Raw genomic sequence first — 17,228 nt, 5'->3', positions numbered from 1 at the left:
TGTGTGCAGTTTTGGTCTCCTTTTCTGAGGAAGGATGTTCTTGCTCTGGAGGGAGTGCAGCGAAGGTTTACCAGGCTGATTCCGGGGATGGCGGGACTGATGTATGAGGAAAGATTGACTAGGTTAGGATTGTTTTCACTGGAGTTCAGACGAATGAGGGGTGAATCTCATAGAGACTTATAAAAGTCTAACAGGACTAGACAGGGTAGATGCAGGGAGGATGTTCCCGATGGTGGGGGGAGTCCAGAACCAGGGGTCACAGTCTGAGGATTCAGGGTAGAGTCTGTTGGACTTTAACCTGGTGTTGTCAGACTTCTTACTGTGTTTACCCCAGTCCAACGCCGGCATCTCCACATCATGATTCAGGGTAGACCATTTAGGACGGAGGTGAGGAGACATTTCTTCACCCGGTGAGCCTGTGGAATTCATTACCACAGGAAGTAGTTGATGCCAAAACATTGAATGTATTCAGGAGGCGGCTGGATATAGCACTTGGGGCGAACGGGATCAAAGGTTATGGGGGGACAGCAGGATTAGGCTATTGAGTTGGATGATCGGCCATGATGGTGATGAATGGCAGAGCAGGCTCGAAGGGCCGAATGGCCCCCTCCTCCTCCTATCTTCAATATTTCTGTCCCAAATCCAAGACCATTCTAGCTTTTGGGACATTTTGATGGGGTTTAATTAAAAACAAGGGGGGTCTCCCCAAGATTAATATTTAAAGAACAAACTCCACAGATTAGAGACAAAGTGTGAGGTATTTTTCCCCCCAATTACTCTGAATACTCTATATCTCCACACAAACCGGACAGTTTTGCCTCACTCAGTCTTGCAATGAGGAGATTTCTTCCAGCGCCACCATTGTTTGCCCGCCCAACTGCCTCGCCGCCTCCTTCACCCCCCGGGAGGGGTCCCCGCTATTGACCAATACACCGACCCCCCCCCCCTCCTCCTCCTCCTCCTCGACCCGAGCCCGTTTTTTTGGCGCTGTTTGAACGGTGGGCGGGGTCAAAGGGCCAATTCGATTTTGATGGGCGTCCCTGCTGTCCAATCGGGCTTGGGCATCCCGTCAGCCGGACCAATCCGGACTGGAGGCGGGAGAAGGGGGCGGGGAGAGACGGCCGGGGTCTGCCAATCGGGCGTCGCCCTCCTTTGGCCCCCTCGACCAATGGTGTGACGCGCCGAAGGGGGCGGGAGCCGTCCCTTTGATTGACAGCTGGAGGGGCGGGAACCATTCAACGGTACCGCCGAATACACAGCGACGAAACTCACGGGGTGGGTGGGCTCGGGGTGGTTCAGAACCAATCACCAACCCCGTCCCACCACCCCCCCCCCAGACGGATGATGGACGTGACGGCCGACCAATGGCGACTGGGAATTAAAGGCGGGCGGGCTGACGAACGTGGAGGTGGACCAATGAGCGGGGCCGAGGCTGAGGTTGGCGGCCAATGGGGGTCGGGCGGGGGCGGGGAGAAGCAGCCAGGCTGGGCTGAGTGTGTAATGGAGGCTGAGTAGCTGTGGGGAGATAAAGGCTGTTTGTCCTTGGCTGGAGCCTCTCTCTCTCTCTGTGTGTGAGTGTGAGGGGGGAAAGAGCCTGAGAGAGAGAGAGAGAGAGAGCAAAGCAGCTTTATTTATTTATTTTTTGGGGTTTTTTTTTTAACCCCCTGAAGTTTTTTATTTTTTTATTATTTTTGTGGAAAGAAGAAGAGGAGCAAGCTGGAGAAAATGGAGATGAAGAAAAGGATCAACCTGGAGCTGAGGAACAGGAGCCCAGGCGAGGTACGGGGGGAGGGGGGGGGGGGGGTTATTACACATTAATGGAGTGAGCTTCAACACCACATGTCACTTGTGTTGGTGATTTCAAACCCCCCCTTTTTACAGGAGCAAAGGACTGATTTATTTACTCACATTTGGGGATTGAGATTGCAATAATTTCCCTCAAACTCACCCAGCCTCTTTCCCTCTTTATAATTCCCCCTCTATGATTCCCCCTTCCCCCCACTATGATTACCCCCTTTCCCCCCGCTATGATCACCCCCTTCCCCCCACTATGATTACCCCCTTTCCCCCCCACTATGATTACCCCCTTTCCCCCCACTATGATTACCCCCTTTCCCCCCACTATGATTACCCCCTTTCCCCCCACTATGATTACCCCCTTTCCCCCCACTATGATTACCCCCTTTCCCCCCACTATGATTACCCCCTTTCCCCCCACTATGATTACCCCCTTTCCCCCCACTATGATTACCCCCATTCCCCCCACTATGATTACCCCCTTTTCCCCCACTATGATTACCCCCTTTTCCCCCCACTATGATTACCCCCTTTCCCCCACTATGATTACCCCCTTTCCCCCCACTATGATTACCCCCTTTCCCCCCACTATGATTACCCCCTTTCCCCCCACTATGATTACCCCCTTTCCCCCCACTATGATTACCCCCTTTCCCCCCACTATGATTACCCCCTTTCCCCCCACTATGATTACCCCCTTTCCCCCCACTATGATTACCCCCTTTCCCCCCACTATGATTACCCCCTTTCCCCCCACTATGATTACCCCCTTTCCCCCCACTATGATTACCCCCTTTCCCCCCACTATGATTACCCCCTTTCCCCCCACTATGATTACCCCCTTTCCCCCCACTATGATTACCCCCTTTCCCCCCACTATGATTACCCCCTTTCCCCCCACTATGATTACCCCCTTTCCCCCCACTATGATTACCCCCTTTCCCCCCACTATGATTACCCCCTTTCCCCCCACTATGATTACCCCCTTTCCCCCCACTATGATTACCCCCTTTCCCCCCACTATGATTACCCCCTTTCCCCCCACTATGATTACCCCCTTTCCCCCCACTATGATTACCCCCTTTCCCCCCACTATGATTACCCCCTTTCCCCCCACTATGATTACCCCCTTTCCCCCCACTATGATTACCCCCTTTCCCCCCACTATGATTACCCCCTTTCCCCCCACTATGATTACCCCCTTTCCCCCCACTATGATTACCCCCTTTCCCCCCACTATGATTACCCCCTTTCCCCCCACTATGATTACCCCCTTTCCCCCCACTATGATTACCCCCTTTCCCCCCACTATGATTACCCCCTTTCCCCCCACTATGATTACCCCCTTTCCCCCCACTATGATTACCCCCTTTCCCCCCACTATGATTACCCCCTTTCCCCCCACTATGATTACCCCCTTTCCCCCCACTATGATTACCCCCTTTCCCCCCACTATGATTACCCCCTTTCCCCCCACTATGATTACCCCCTTTCCCCCCACTATGATTACCCCCTTTCCCCCCACTATGATTACCCCCTTTCCCCCCACTATGATTACCCCCTTTCCCCCCACTATGATTACCCCCTTTCCCCCCACTATGATTACCCCCCTGTCCCCCCACTATGATTACCCCCCTGTCCCCCCACTATGATTACCCCCCTGTCCCCCCACTATGATTACCCCCCTGTCCCCCCACTATGATTACCCCCCTGTCCCCCCACTATGATTACCCCCCTGTCCCCCCACTATGATTACCCCCCTGTCCCCCCACTATGATTACCCCCCTGTCCCCCCACTATGATTTCCCCCCACTATGATTACCCCCACTATGATTACCCCCCTTTCCCCCCACTATGATTATCCCCACTATGATTACCCCCCTTTCCCCCCACTATGATTACCCCCCTTTCCCCCCACTATGATTACCCCCCTTTCCCCCCACTATGATTACCCCCCTTTCCCCCCACTATGATTACCCCCCTTTCCCCCCCCTATGATTACCCCCCTTTCCCCCCCACTATGATTACCCCACTTTCCCCCCCACCTACGATTTCCCCCTGTAATTCTTGTTTGGGCGAATGAACATTTTAATTTATGGTTTTTTGGCCGTGCAAAGTACTGACTTATTTACCCACCACATTTGGGGTTAAGATTGCAATAATTTCCCTCAAACTCGCCCAACCCCTCTCGTTTTACCCCCCCCCCCCCTTTCCTTCTATAATTTCCCCCTGTAATTCTTTAAAAAATATATAATTTTTTTGAGTTTGGACTAATGGACATTTTAATTCATGCTTTTTTTTTTGGAGGTGCAACTTTATCCCTGCTGAGACTTGGGGAGGTTTTTTTGCGTTTTCGCAGTTATTCACAGAAATAGTCCATAAAGGATGGCGAGATTTCCCTCCCACTGTCAACCCCTCTCTTTTTATTATTTTCCTCTCTTTTCTTCCCCCTGCCCCCCACCTCCTATTTCTGTTTTAATTCCCCTCTCTCGCCTCCTCCTCTCCCCCCACCTCACTTCACTGTAAATTCTCTCTACCCTGATCAGAGTGTGTGTGTCCCCTTCATTTATTTATTGTGATGTCTTTCCAAGGGCCTGTTTTCTGGATCGTATTGTGGCTGCGAGCTTAACTGTTGGAAGTTGAAAGGTTTACTGAAATTTTAACCGGCGGGACTGTGGAGTTTGAGTAGGTTTGGACTCCGGGGTTGTGGGTGGGGGTACAATTCTGAAACCCCCCCTTCCTTTGCCTCAATGTTTTTTATATTGTAAGGTTTGATTACAGGACCCCAAAAGACTGGGTCCGTTCGCTGACATTTTAAAAGATGCATAATATCAATTTGTGTGTACATATAATTTGATTTGTTGTTGTCACATGTATTGGGATACAGTGAAAAGTATTGTTTCTAGCGCGCTATACAGACAAAGCTTACTAAGAACATAAGAAATAGGAGCAGGAGTAGGCCATCTAGTCCCTCGAGCCTGCCCCGCCATTCAATAAGATCATGGCTGATCTGACGTGGATCAGTACCACTTACCGCCTGATCCCCATAACCCTTAATTCCCTTACCGATCAGGAATCCATCCATCCGCGCTTTAAACATATTCAGCGAGGTAGCCTCCACCACCTCAGTGGACAGAGAATTCCAGAGATTCACCACCCTCTGGGAGAAGAAGTTCCTCCTCAACTCTGTCTTAAACCGACCCCCCTTTATTTTGAGGCTGTGTCCTCTAGTTTTAACTTCCTTACTAAGTGGAAAGAATCTCTCCGCCTCCACCCTATCCAGCCCCCGCATTATCTTATAAGTCTCCATAAGATCCCTCCTCATCCTTCTAAACTCCGAGTACAAACCCAATCTCCTCAGCCTCTCCTCATAATCCAAACCCCTCATCTCCGGTATCAACCTGGTGAACCTTCTCTGCACTCCCTCCAATGCCAATATATCCTATTACTGTTCATACACTGTGGTTAGCACTGCTGCCTCACAGCGCCAGGGACCCGGGTTCGATTCCCGGCTTGGGTCACTGTCTGTGCGGAGTCTGCACGTTCTCCCCGTGTCTGTGTGGGTTTCCTCCGGGTGCTCCGGTTTCCTCCCACGCTCCAAAGATGTGCGGGTTAGGTGGATTGGCCATGCTAAATTGTCCCTTTAGTGTCAGGGGGGCTAGCTCGGGTAAATGCATGGGGTTACGGGGATAGGGCCTGGGTGGGATTGTGGTCGGTACAGACTCGATGGGCCAAATGGCCTCCTTCTGTACTGCAGGGATTCTATGATCCTAAGGAAAGGAGAGGGTGCAGAATGTAGTGTTACAGTCATTAGCTAGAGTGTAGAGAAAGATCAACTTAGTGCGAGGTAGGTCCATTCAAAAGGTTTGAAAGTTCAATATTGTTCATTTAAAATTGTGCGGGGTGAAGATACACCAATGAGTTTCGTCAGTTCTTTTAATCCTCAACGTTCAGTTCACAGCTGATTCTGAAGTGGTTGCTTCAAGTAAGTTTCCTCTAAAGTCGTGCACTACACCCCACTCCTGTGCCTAAGCCTCCCCCCGCTGGTCACTGTATCAAGTTTGGACTCCCGCCCCCCCAACTAGTTGGTGCTTCCATTAAATTGAGGGCACTATATAAATGTCAACTGTTATTGTAGAGTTGTAACTTGTCCATCTCAATGTAATGAATCCTCCTAGGATGACCTGGATTGTACATCTTGCCGCCATCACTGTGGTAATATCAGTAACCCTGGGGCCCCGGCGAATACTCTGGGGACATGAGTTCAGATCCATGGCAGCTGGTTGGTTTTTTAATTCAATTCGCAAAGAAGTCTGGAATTGACAGCTTGTCTCAGTGATGGTGACCACATACCTAGCATTGATTGGGGAATCAGGTGGATTTTCTGCACAATGTCCTTTAGGGAAGGAAATCTGCCAGCCTTACCCGGTCTACATGTGACTCCAGATCCACAGCAATATGGTTGACTCTTAACAGCCCTAGCAAGGCACTTGGTTCAAGGGACAATTAGGGATGGGCAACAAATGCTGGTGACATGGTGGCACAGTGGTTAGCATTGGGACCCGGGTTCGATCACTGTCTTGGGTCACTGTCTGTGCCGAGTCTGCACGTTCTCCCCGTGTCTGCTTGGATTTCCTCTGGGTGCTCCAGTTTCCTCCCACAATGCTGGTTAGGGTGCATTGGCCATGCTAAATTGTCCCTCAGTGTACCCGAACAGGCGCTAGAGTGTGGTGATTAGGGGATTTTCACAGTAACTTCATTGCAGTGTCAATGTAAGCCTTATTTGTGACACTAATAAATAAAGCCAGTGCTCAGAGTGGACCAGGCAAACCCAAATCCCTTCCCTGCTTGCTTCAAAAACCAAATTCAAATTCTACTGAATCCAGTTCAAGGTCCCCACAACAGAGACAAACCAGATCCAAGCTGACAAGGTGAGGCATCTTGGACTTGCTTGGATGCTTGATTTTACCCATGAAAGGAAAATAATTGCAGCTGGATCTGCTGCTTGGCCAAGATAGACGTGAACTCTGATCAGCGAACTTAGACACAACATACCCCTTCTGCGAGAGTCCCTGTGCAAAGCACCACCCACCCAATGTGGCATGGGACCAGATGCAGACTCGAAGCTCCCCAGTTTGACCTTGGTCTACTGGTTGAGCTGATCTCTCCCGGGGCAACAATTAAGGTGCAGCCATCAACAATGCCAGCCCTCTCTTTGCAGAAAGGGATCTGGGTCACCGTCTATGTGGGGTTCTTGCTTCTGTCCTCTATCTGGTGTTTCTATTGGATGAGGAAAGGATTGGTTTTGGCTCTTGAGGTCTTTAATGTTGGAATAGCTTATGGACTCATTTGAGGAGACGTTTCTTCACCCAAAGAGTGGTGAGCCTGTGGAATTCATTACCACAGGAAGTAGTTGATGCCAAAACATTGCATGTATTCAAGAGGCGGCTGGATATGGCACTTGGGGCGAATGGGATCAAAGGTTATGGGGAGAAAGCAGAATTAGGCTATTGAGTTAGACAATCAGCCATGATCGTAATGAATGGCAGAGCAGGCTCGAAGGGCCGAATGGCCTCCTCTTGCTCCTATCTTCTATGGTTCAATGAGTGTTCTGTGGAACTGTAGCTGAGCAATAGGGTGCACTTGGCAGGAATGGAATCTATTAAAAGTGGAATCCCGCAGTCAATGTAATAATTCAGTAAGTTTTGTGTAATGACTTGTGTGACAACAGCCATTCTCTTTGCTTAATGCTCCCCTGGGTGTGTTATCTCTTGGTATCACTAGTTCCCTGTTCTCTCCACAACATCCCTTAGGCAGCCACACTTTGTGAATAAATTTATGCAGGACCAGTTGGCAGAATGTTCAGTCTTGGGAAGCACCGTACTCAACTCCAAGTATATATGGGGCGACACAGTGGTTAGCACTGCTGCCTCACCGCCAAGGACCCAGGTTTGATTCCCGGCTCGGGCCACTTGTGAGGTTTGCACGTTCTCTCTGTGTCAGCGTGGGTTTCCTGCGGGTGCTCCGGATTCCTCCCACACTCCAAAGATGTGCAAGTTAGGTGGATTGGCCTCTTGGTGTCAAGGGGGCTAGCTGGGTTTATGTGGATAGGGTCTGGGTGGGGTTGTGGTCGGTGCAGATTCGATGGGCCGAATGGCCTCCTATGCTGTAGGGATTCTAGGAGCTGGAGTTTGTGGGGAGGGGGAGGGGGGGGGGGTGCAAGATAAGACGCTGGCCCAGCAAGCATCCAAAGATAGATCCCTGGGGAACTCCACCGTTGATGGAGCAAGAAGAGGCCTTTGGAACTGATCCTGACTGCAGCTGGATAGATGAGGATAGAATGAAATAGGGATCGTCCTATCCAGCAGTGCTAAGGAGAGTGAGGCATTGGAAGAGAATGCTGCAATCAACCTTGTCAAAGGTTGAAGTATTGTGAGCAGTTTGGGGCCCCGTATCTAAGGAAGGATGTGCTGGCCTTGGAAAGGGTCCAGAGGAGGTTCACAAGAATGATCCCTGGAATGAAGAGCTTGTCGTATGAGGAACAGTTGAAGACTCTGGGTCTGTACTTGATGGAGTTCAGAAGGATGAGGGGGGGATCTTATTGAAACTTACAGGATACTGCGAGGCCTGGATAGTGGATGTTTCCACTAGTAGGAAAAACTAGAACCAGAGGCACAACCTCAGGCTAAAGGGACGATCCTTTAAAACAGAGATGAGGAGGAATTTCTCCAGCCAGAGAGTGGTGAATCTGTGGAACACTTTGCCACAGAAGGCTGTGGAGGCCAGGTCATTGAGTGTCTTTAAGACAGAGATAGATAGGTTAGAAGCATAGAAAAACTACAGCACAAACAGGCCCATCGGCCCCACAAGTTGTGCCGAACATAACCCTACCTTCTAGGCCTACCTATAACCCTTCCTATTAAGTCCCATGTACTCATCCAGGAGTCTCTTAAAAGACCCTATTGAGTTTGCCTCCACCACCACTGACGGCAGCCGATTCCACTCGCCCACCACCCATAGGTTCTTGATTGATTAATAAGGGGTCAGGGGTTATGAGGGAAAAGGCAGGAGAATGGGGATGAGAAAAATATCAGCCATGATTGAATGGCAGAGCAGACTCGATGGGCCGAGTGGCCTAATTCTGCTCCTATGTCTTATGGTCTAAAGTCCAAAGATGTGTAGGTTAGGTAGATTGGCCACGCTAAATTGTCCTAGTGTCTCAAGATGTGTAGATTAGGTGGGATTAGCTATGGTAAATGTGTGAGGTTACAGAGATGGGGGTGATGGGCCGAATGGCCTCTCCTGCACTATAGAGATTCTATGAAAGGCTGCAAACAGAGCGAGGAGGGAGGGATAGTTTACCAGCATCACCAAGGATGTCAGTTCTGACCTTGGGTACCTTCAGTATGGTGGCAGGGGTGCACCCCCCAATGGGAGGGAATAATTGTATCTGCCGGAAGGGTGGGTATAAATTTGGGAAGTGACAGCACATTCGAGGACTATGCAGAGAAAAGAGAGGTCGGAAATGGGGTAGTATTTTGAGGAGGGGTGTGATGGTTGAGAGGAAGGGGGAGCCATTTGCAAAACCAGTTAGGGAATTGGGGGGGGTGGGGGGTCAGTGGTTGATTTAGAGCAGGAGATCAGTCTTGTGGACAAGATGAGCACAGGAGGAGAGTTGGGAGGGATAGTGGTAAAAGATGAGGTGCGGGGGAGCTTTGTCTTGATCGACTAGGGGAAGCACGGTTTGTTTTGTTTGGTGTAATCTGTGGTCAAGTGGAATTGTGTCAATGCAGCTGACTTTGGAGCTAACTGGAGTTAACTTTTTAAATTTATTTTATGGGATGTGGTCATTGTTGACGAGACCAGCCTTCACCGCCCATCCCTATTGCCCTGAGTTGCAGTCCCTGAGGTATTGTTAAGGAGGGAGTTCCAGGATTTTGACCCAGCGACAGTGAAGGAACGGCCAATATATTTCCAAGTCAGGATGGTGAGTGGCTTGGAGGAGAACCTCTAGGTGGTGGTGTTTCCAGGTATCTGCTGCCCTTGTCCTTCTAGTTGTCAGTGGTGGTGGGTTTGGGAGGTGCTGTCTAAAGATCTTTGGTGAATTGCTGCAGTGCATCTTGTGTATATAGTACGCATGGCTGCCACTGTTCAACGGGGGGATTGAATGTTGGTGGAAGGGGTAGCAATCGAGCGGGGCTGCTTTGTCCTGGATGGTGTTGAGCTTCTTGAGTGTTGTTGGAGCTGCACCCATCCAGGCAAGTGGGGAGTATTCCATCACGCTCTATTGGCCATGCTAAATCGCCCCTTAGTATCAGGGGGACTAGCTGGGGTAAATGGGGATCGGGCCTGGGTGGGATTGTGGTCGGTGCAGACTCCAAGGGCCAAATGGCTTCTTCCCACATTGTAGTGATTCTGTGGTGCATCGCTGTGTATTACTGTGAGGGTGTTATTCCTGCTGTTGAGCAGCTGATGCTCTGCTTGAGGGGAAAACAAAAATGTTCTGTATAGCCAGGTGGCAAACTAGTGAGGTCTGAGGTGATGGAGATTGCTGTAATTCTTTTTTAAAAATCTATGCAGAATGTTGGCGAGACTACAGAGTATTGTGCGGAGTTTTGGTCTCCTTGAGGAGGGATACAGATGCATTAGAAGCAGCTCGGAGCAAGATGAAGGGGTTTGTCTCACGAGGATAGGTTGGGCTTGTACTCCTTGGCGTTTAGAAGAATGAGAGCTGATCTTAGAATCCCTACAGTACAGAATGAGGCCATTCGGCCCATCGAGTCTGCACCGACCACTGACCCACCCAGGCCCTATTCCCGTAACCCCACACATTTACCCTGCTAATCCCCCTGACACTAAGGAGCAATTTAGGATGGCCAATCCACCTAACCCGCCCATCTTATTGAAACAGCTAAAATTCTGAGGGGGCTTGACAGGCTTGAGAGGGTGTTTCACTTTGCATGGGAATCTAGAATTAGTCTCCCATTTAGGATGGAGATGAAGAGGGTCTTTGGAATTGAGTCTCCCATGAGCACAGTGGACTTTGGGTTGTTGTATCTAGCTCGAGTTACGATTGCTAGAGACATACAATAAAGAAGAAGCCCTTCAGCCCATCAAGTCTGCATCAGCTATGTTAAATCTGCGCTCATCCCACTTCCATCCCCACTTGGCTCATAACCTTGAATATCACATTTCAAGTATTCATCCATGTACTTTTTAAAGGGTGGGAGGTCTTTCGCCTCCACTGTCCTCCCAGGCCATTCATTCCAGGCTCCCATTCAAATTCCCTCTTCAACCTCCTGCCCCTCACTTTTACAATTGTGCCCTCTGGTTATTGACCATTCAACTAAGGGTTCTGCAGCTGCTTCCTGTTGATCTGCACGAGTTGAGGGGTCCGGTTGGCAGGCAAGAATGTGGAGTTAGGACCACAAGCTGATTGGCCATAGTCTTATTGATTGGTGGAGCAGGCTCGAGGGGACGAATGGCCTGCGCCTATTTCTTTTGGATGATACAGACTTGGTGACCAACTCCTCTGGCCAAGGATGATCGCGTTTAATGGGCAAGACTATCCTGACACACACACGCCCACAGGGTGTTGTGCCGTTCTGTCGGAACGGAAGTGATGCATTTGTTCACTTGAAGGTGGAAGCTCAAAGTTTAGTTGAGGAGGTCCAGCCTCCTGTCCAAAGAGTTTCCTTTTTGTTTGGTCTCGGGAATGTAGCACATTAAGATGTTAAATATCACTGTAAAGAGCGTCTTGGTGCTGGAACTTCCCACCTTGCACTCCTCAGGACAAATACAAGATGGCTTAATTAAAAGAAAAGGGTGCTGATTGGCTGTGCATTGCAATGGGGAAATATAAGCTCTCCAGTTGGCAGCTTGGAGAGCACAGTGGTTAGCACTGCTGCCTCTCAGCACCAGTAAGTAGTCTCTCAACACCAGGTTAAAGTACAACAGATTTATTTGGTAGCACGAGCTTTCGGAGCGCTGCCCTCAGGCACACTGGTTCGATTCCAGCCTTGGGTAACTGTCCGTGTGGAATCTGCACATTTCTCCCCCCGTGGGTTTCCTCCGGATGCTCCGGTTTCACTAGAATTTAGAAGAGTCAGAGAGGATCTCATTTTAAAAAAAAACTAATAAAATTCTGACGGTAGATTCAGAAAGAATGTTCCCGATGGTAGGGGAGTCCAGAACTAGGGGTCATAGTTTGAGGATAAGGGTTAAACCTTTTAGAACTGAGGTGAGGAATTTCTTCACCCAGAGGGTGGTGAATGTGTGGAATTCACTCCCACAGAAAGTAGTTGATGCCAAAACGTTGTGTGATTTCAAGAAGAAATTAGATATAGCTCTTGGGACTAAAGGGATATTGGGGGGAGATCAGGATATTGAACTCGATGATCAAAATGAATGGCAGAGCAGGCTCGAAGGGCCGAATGATCAAAATGAATGGCAGAGCAGGCTCGAAGGGCCGAATGGCCTCCTCCTGCTTCTACTTCCTATGTTTCCTCCCACACTTCAAAGATATGCAGGCTAGGGGGATTGGCCATGCCCAATTGCTCCTTGGTGTCCCAAGTTGTATAGGTTAGGTGGAATAGGGGTTACGGGGATCAGACAGGTGGAGGGCGTGAGTCAGGGTAAGATGCTGAGTCGGTGCAGACTCGATGGGCTGAATGGTCTCCTGCACTGCAGAGATTCTATGATGAGTCAAAACGGCACAAGGCTTGAACGTAGTCCTTTTGTTTGCGCAGAACAGAGTTCTGCCTATCTACATGCTCCTTCTAGTTGGTATAAATGAGCCATATCTGCTCGACTGGTTATCTTTAATTGGTTGTTAGAGTCAGAGGTTTGCAGCATGGAAACCGGTTCTTCTGCCCAACTTGTCCATGTCGTCCCTCTTTTTAACCTCTAAGCTAATCCCAACTGCCCGCATTTGGCCCATATCCCTCTGTACCCATCTTACCCATGTAACTGTCTAAACGCTTTTTAAAAGACAAAATTGTTCCCGCCTCTACCACTGCCTCTGGCAGCTCATTCCAGACGCTCTCCACCCTCTGGAAAAAATTGCTCCTCTGGACTTTTTTGTATCTCTCCCCTCTCACCTTAAACCTATGCCCTCTAGTTTTAGACTCCCCTACCTTTGGGAAAAGATATTGACTATCTAGCTGATCTGTGCCCCTCATTATTTTATAGACCTCTATAAGATCACCTCTCAGCTTCCTACGCTCCAGAGAAAAAAGTCCCAGTCTATCCAGCCTCTCCTTATAACCCAAACCATCAAGTCCCAGTAGCATCCTAGTAAATCTTTTCTGCACTCTTTCAGTTTTTAATAGTATCCTTTCTATAATAGGGTGACCAGAACTGTACACAGTATTCCAAGTGTGGCCTTACCAATGACTTGTACAGCTTCAACAAGACGGCCCAACTCCTGTATTCAATGTTCTGACCAATGAAACCAAGCATGCTGAATGCCTTCTTCACCACTTTGTCCACCTGTGACTCCACTTCCAAGGAACTATGAACATGTACCCCTAGATCTCTTTGTTCTGTAAATCTCCCCAGTGTCCTACCATTAACTAAGTAAGTCCTGTCCTGGTTCAATCTACCAAAATGCATCATCTCGCACTTATCTAAATTAAACTTCATCAGCCATTCGTCAGCCCACTGGCCCAATTGATCAAGGTCCCTTTGCAATCCTAGATAACCTTCTTCACTATCTGCTATGCCGCCAATCTTGGTGTCATCTGCAAACTTACTAACCATGCCTACTAAATTCTCACCCAAATCATTAATATAAATGACAAATAACAGTGGGCCCAGCACTGATCGCTGAGGCACACCGCTGGTCACAGACCTCCAGTTTGAAAAACAACCCTCGACAACCACCCTCTGGCTTCTGTCGTCGAGCCAATTTTGTATCCATTTAGCTACCTCACCCTGGATCCCGTGAGATTTAACCTTGTGCAGCAACCTATCATGCGGTACTTTGTCAAAGGCCTTGGTGAAGTCCATGTAGGCAACATCAACTGCACTGCCCTCATCTACCTTTTTGGTTACCCTTACACCGCTGTTAGTGTTCGAAGTTGGCCCACTCGGGGGTGTTCGAGTGCTGCTCAATCGTGAATCGCGCCTAAAGTTAGATATTTTTGTTGAGTTTAGCAAGTGTGGGCTGGGTGAGGACGGTCTGTACTGCGGCTGTCACAAAGAACCGAGGGAATGTGCAGTTTGAGTCCGAGTTGACTGGCTGACCAGTCGGCGCCCCGTGGTAACAAATTGTTGCGATTCTTTTAAAAGTTGGCATTCTTGTGTTGGTCCTGCTGGGTGCAAGATGAAAAGCTTTGACACCGTGTCTCGTTCTTCAGTATTGGAATTAAAATGTATTCCAGACTGCGAGTGGAATGCCCGGCATGTTGGGATGGAATAGTCAAGTAACAAAGTGTGTCCTTTTGTGTCTGATTTTAAACACTCCCACGTAAGCACATGTTTAATTTCCCAACAATGGGGTGAGTCTGGGCACCAGTCCTTAGGCTCGTAAACTGTACTATCGCTAATGGTTGACTCGTACTCACTCGAGAGAAGAGGGAGACCAATACTGGCCTTTTCAATGATTTTTATTTAAAAGGATGTTAGGCATCCATCCTGATGGGTGCTCCGGTTTCCTCCCACACACCAAAGATGTGTGGGTTAGGTTGATTGGCCGTGCTAAATTGCCCCTTAATGTCCCAGGGTGTGTATATTAGAGGGATTAGCAGGGTAAATATGTGGGCTTTCGGGGATAGGGCCTGGGTGGGATTGTTGTCGGTGCAGACTCGATGGGCCGAATGGCCTCCAACTGCACTGTAGGGATTCTATGAAGCCAATAAGCTCCGTGCATCGTTCTGGTTTCTGGTCGCCCATTAGAAATCTCTTTGAGTGCTTTCGCTTACTGGGTGAAGGAGAGACTGGTGAGTCAGGGCATTGGGGTGTGACATTAGTGCAGCCATCTTATCTCAAGCCATCTGTCTGACAGCAATGGAGCAGCCTTGTGAGTGCTTCCCCGTGCAACTCCAGCAGAGCCTCAGTGTGTCGCAGTTGGGCTGCGGTTCTAACGTTCTTCACTCACCGTTTCTAATGTAGAAGACGTCCTGGGGCCTGTTCTCTGCTCACAGTGTACACAAAGCTGTAATTCGTAACCTAGTTCCCTGTCACTGACAGATGGTAAACCTCTCTTTCTTTTACTAGGTCACTGATTTGTTGAACGATTGTGAAAATACGGTGTAGGGACTTCAGATGTCAGCACAGTGGGTTAGCACTGCTGCCTCTCAGTGCCAGGGACCCGGGTTCGATTCCCGGCTTGGGTCACTGTCTGTGTGGAGTTTGCACCTACTCCCCATGTCTGCGTGGGTTTCCTCCGGGTGCTCCGGTTTCCTCCCAACAGTCCAAAAGACGTGCTGGATAGGTGCATTGGCTGTGCTAAATTCTCCCTCAGTGTACCCGTACAGGCGCTGGAGTGTGGCGACTGGGGGATTTTCACAGTAACTTCATTGCAGTGTTAATGCAAGCCGACTTGTCACGCTAATAAATAAACTTTTCAAAAAACACTAAACCAGAAATAACAGGAACTTGTGTTCAAATTCCAGGGACTCCCATCGAATAATTGGTGTTGACAATACTACTTACTGACTGGACAAACATCAGACACAGCAGTGAAGGAGTCCGTTTCCATCTGTTATTGGGCACTAGTCGACCGGTTTACTGTGGGACATTGACCCAGACATGTGTAATCCTAAACCAACAAGCCATTCCACCCTTTTATTTTGGAATGATTCCCAATCTGCAGTTATGATTGAGAAACCCAAAAGTGCAGCAACTTGCCGCGGTTAGGAAATGTGGGATTAGGTAAGATTAGTACCCACGCGGTGATTGGGTTTGGTTACAACAGGTTTGGGATTTCAGACGCTCGGGCTGTGGGAGAAAGGTGTTGCTAAAGAATCCCACGGATTTGAAGTCCAGGGAAAGGTGCTGGCTGGGTGGGGGAGAAGAGAATTGGTCGATCTCGATACTTGAAGGAACGACAGTGTAGTTGGTGCTGTAATTGAAGAAACATGAGTCTATTGAAACAGATTGCAACACTGCAAGGGTTTGGAAGCTTCTCTTGCTCTGACCTGTGACTAGGTTTCTTGTTGGAATGACTTGTGTTGTTGGACGGAATTCTCTGACCCTGGTAGCAGGTTACCCAAGAGGTCAGGCACCTGAACTTGGTGCGTCAGATACCTGGATGTGAGGTGATCCAATGGCTCCTCTTGTGTAGGCAGATGGGAACACAGTCCTGTATTGCCCAGGGATCTTATTTCCAATTTCCGATTGTTCTCCTAAAGAGTTTATTTGTTAGTGTCACAAGTAGGCCTACATTAACACTGCAATGAAGTTACTACGCCTCTACTTTCTCCGAAGACTAAGAAAATTTGGCATGTCCGCTACGACACACTCCAACTTTTACAGATGCACCATAGAAAGCATCCTTTCTGGTTGTATCACAGCTTGGTATGGCTCCTGCTCTGCCCAAGACTGCAAGGAATGGCAGAAGGTTGTGAATGTAGCCCAATCCACCACGCAAACCAGCCTCCCATCCATTGACTCTGTCTACACTTCCCGCTGCCTCGGGAAATTAAGGACCTTGCGCACCCCGGACATTCTCTCTTCCACCACCTTCCGTTGGGGGAAAAGATACAAAAGTCTGAGGTCACGTACCAACCGACAGCTTCTTCCCTGCTGCTGTCAGACTTTTGAATGGACCTACCTCGCATTAAGTTGATCTTTCTCTACACCCTAGCTATGACTGTAACACTATATTCTGCACTCTCTTCTTTCCTTCTCTATGAACGGTATGCTTTGTCTGTATAGCGCGCAAGAAACAATACTTTTCACTGTATCCCAGTACATGTGACAATAATAAATCAAATCAAACTGTGAAAATCCCCTAGTCGCCACGCTCTGGCGTCTGTTTGGGTAGCACTGAGGGAGAATTTAGCACGGCCAATTCACCTAACCAGCACGTCTTTCAGAATGTGGGAGGAAACCCCCACAGACACGGGAGAACGTGCAGACGCCACACAGATGCTGATCCAAGCTGGGAATCAAACCCGGGTCCCTGGCGCTGAGAGTAAGCAGTGCTAACCACCGTGCCGTCCATATGAAGTGCTCCTATGATGCATTTCCAAAGGCCAGGGTACCCTCTGGTGTCATATCCACATTGGCGATGGGTAGCAACAGGCTTTACTACTGTGCTAACACAGTCCCTAGCTCATAGCCCTTACAGCAAGAAGGGAGGAGGGGGGTTGGCGGCTGGGGGGGTGTGTAGGTATTTCACAGTCGGTGTACACACTTGGGCACCTCCGGTGAGTTACTGCCGCCAGAGAGGAGTTTGATTGCACGGAAATGAAAATGATCAGCTG

At 49.2% G+C, this 17,228-nt stretch overlaps 2 protein-coding genes across 2 annotated transcripts in view; one reads left to right on the top strand and one right to left on the bottom strand.

The window, feature by feature from the left end:
• Positions 1-532: 532 nt before the first annotated feature.
• The window catches only part of LOC144486743 (pleckstrin homology domain-containing family O member 1-like), a 111,660-nt gene continuing 94,964 nt past the window's right edge, over positions 533-17,228 (bottom strand). The window contains exon 7 of the transcript XR_013496334.1: positions 533-610. The gene's annotated coding sequence lies outside the window, so the exon portion shown is untranslated. The remainder of the gene's footprint in view (positions 611-17,228) is intronic.
• Positions 1,462-17,228, top strand: part of anp32e (acidic (leucine-rich) nuclear phosphoprotein 32 family, member E) — a 29,449-nt gene continuing 13,682 nt past the window's right edge. The window contains exon 1 of the mRNA XM_078204774.1: positions 1,462-1,779. Coding sequence (XP_078060900.1) covers positions 1,726-1,779 — 54 coding nt within the window. The 5' untranslated portion in view covers positions 1,462-1,725. The remainder of the gene's footprint in view (positions 1,780-17,228) is intronic.

This window comes from Mustelus asterias, unplaced genomic scaffold (genome assembly GCF_964213995.1).
Source record: "Mustelus asterias unplaced genomic scaffold, sMusAst1.hap1.1 HAP1_SCAFFOLD_443, whole genome shotgun sequence".
NCBI lineage: Eukaryota > Metazoa > Chordata > Chondrichthyes > Carcharhiniformes > Triakidae > Mustelus > Mustelus asterias.
This window is presented reverse-complemented; position numbering and strand designations above follow the sequence as displayed.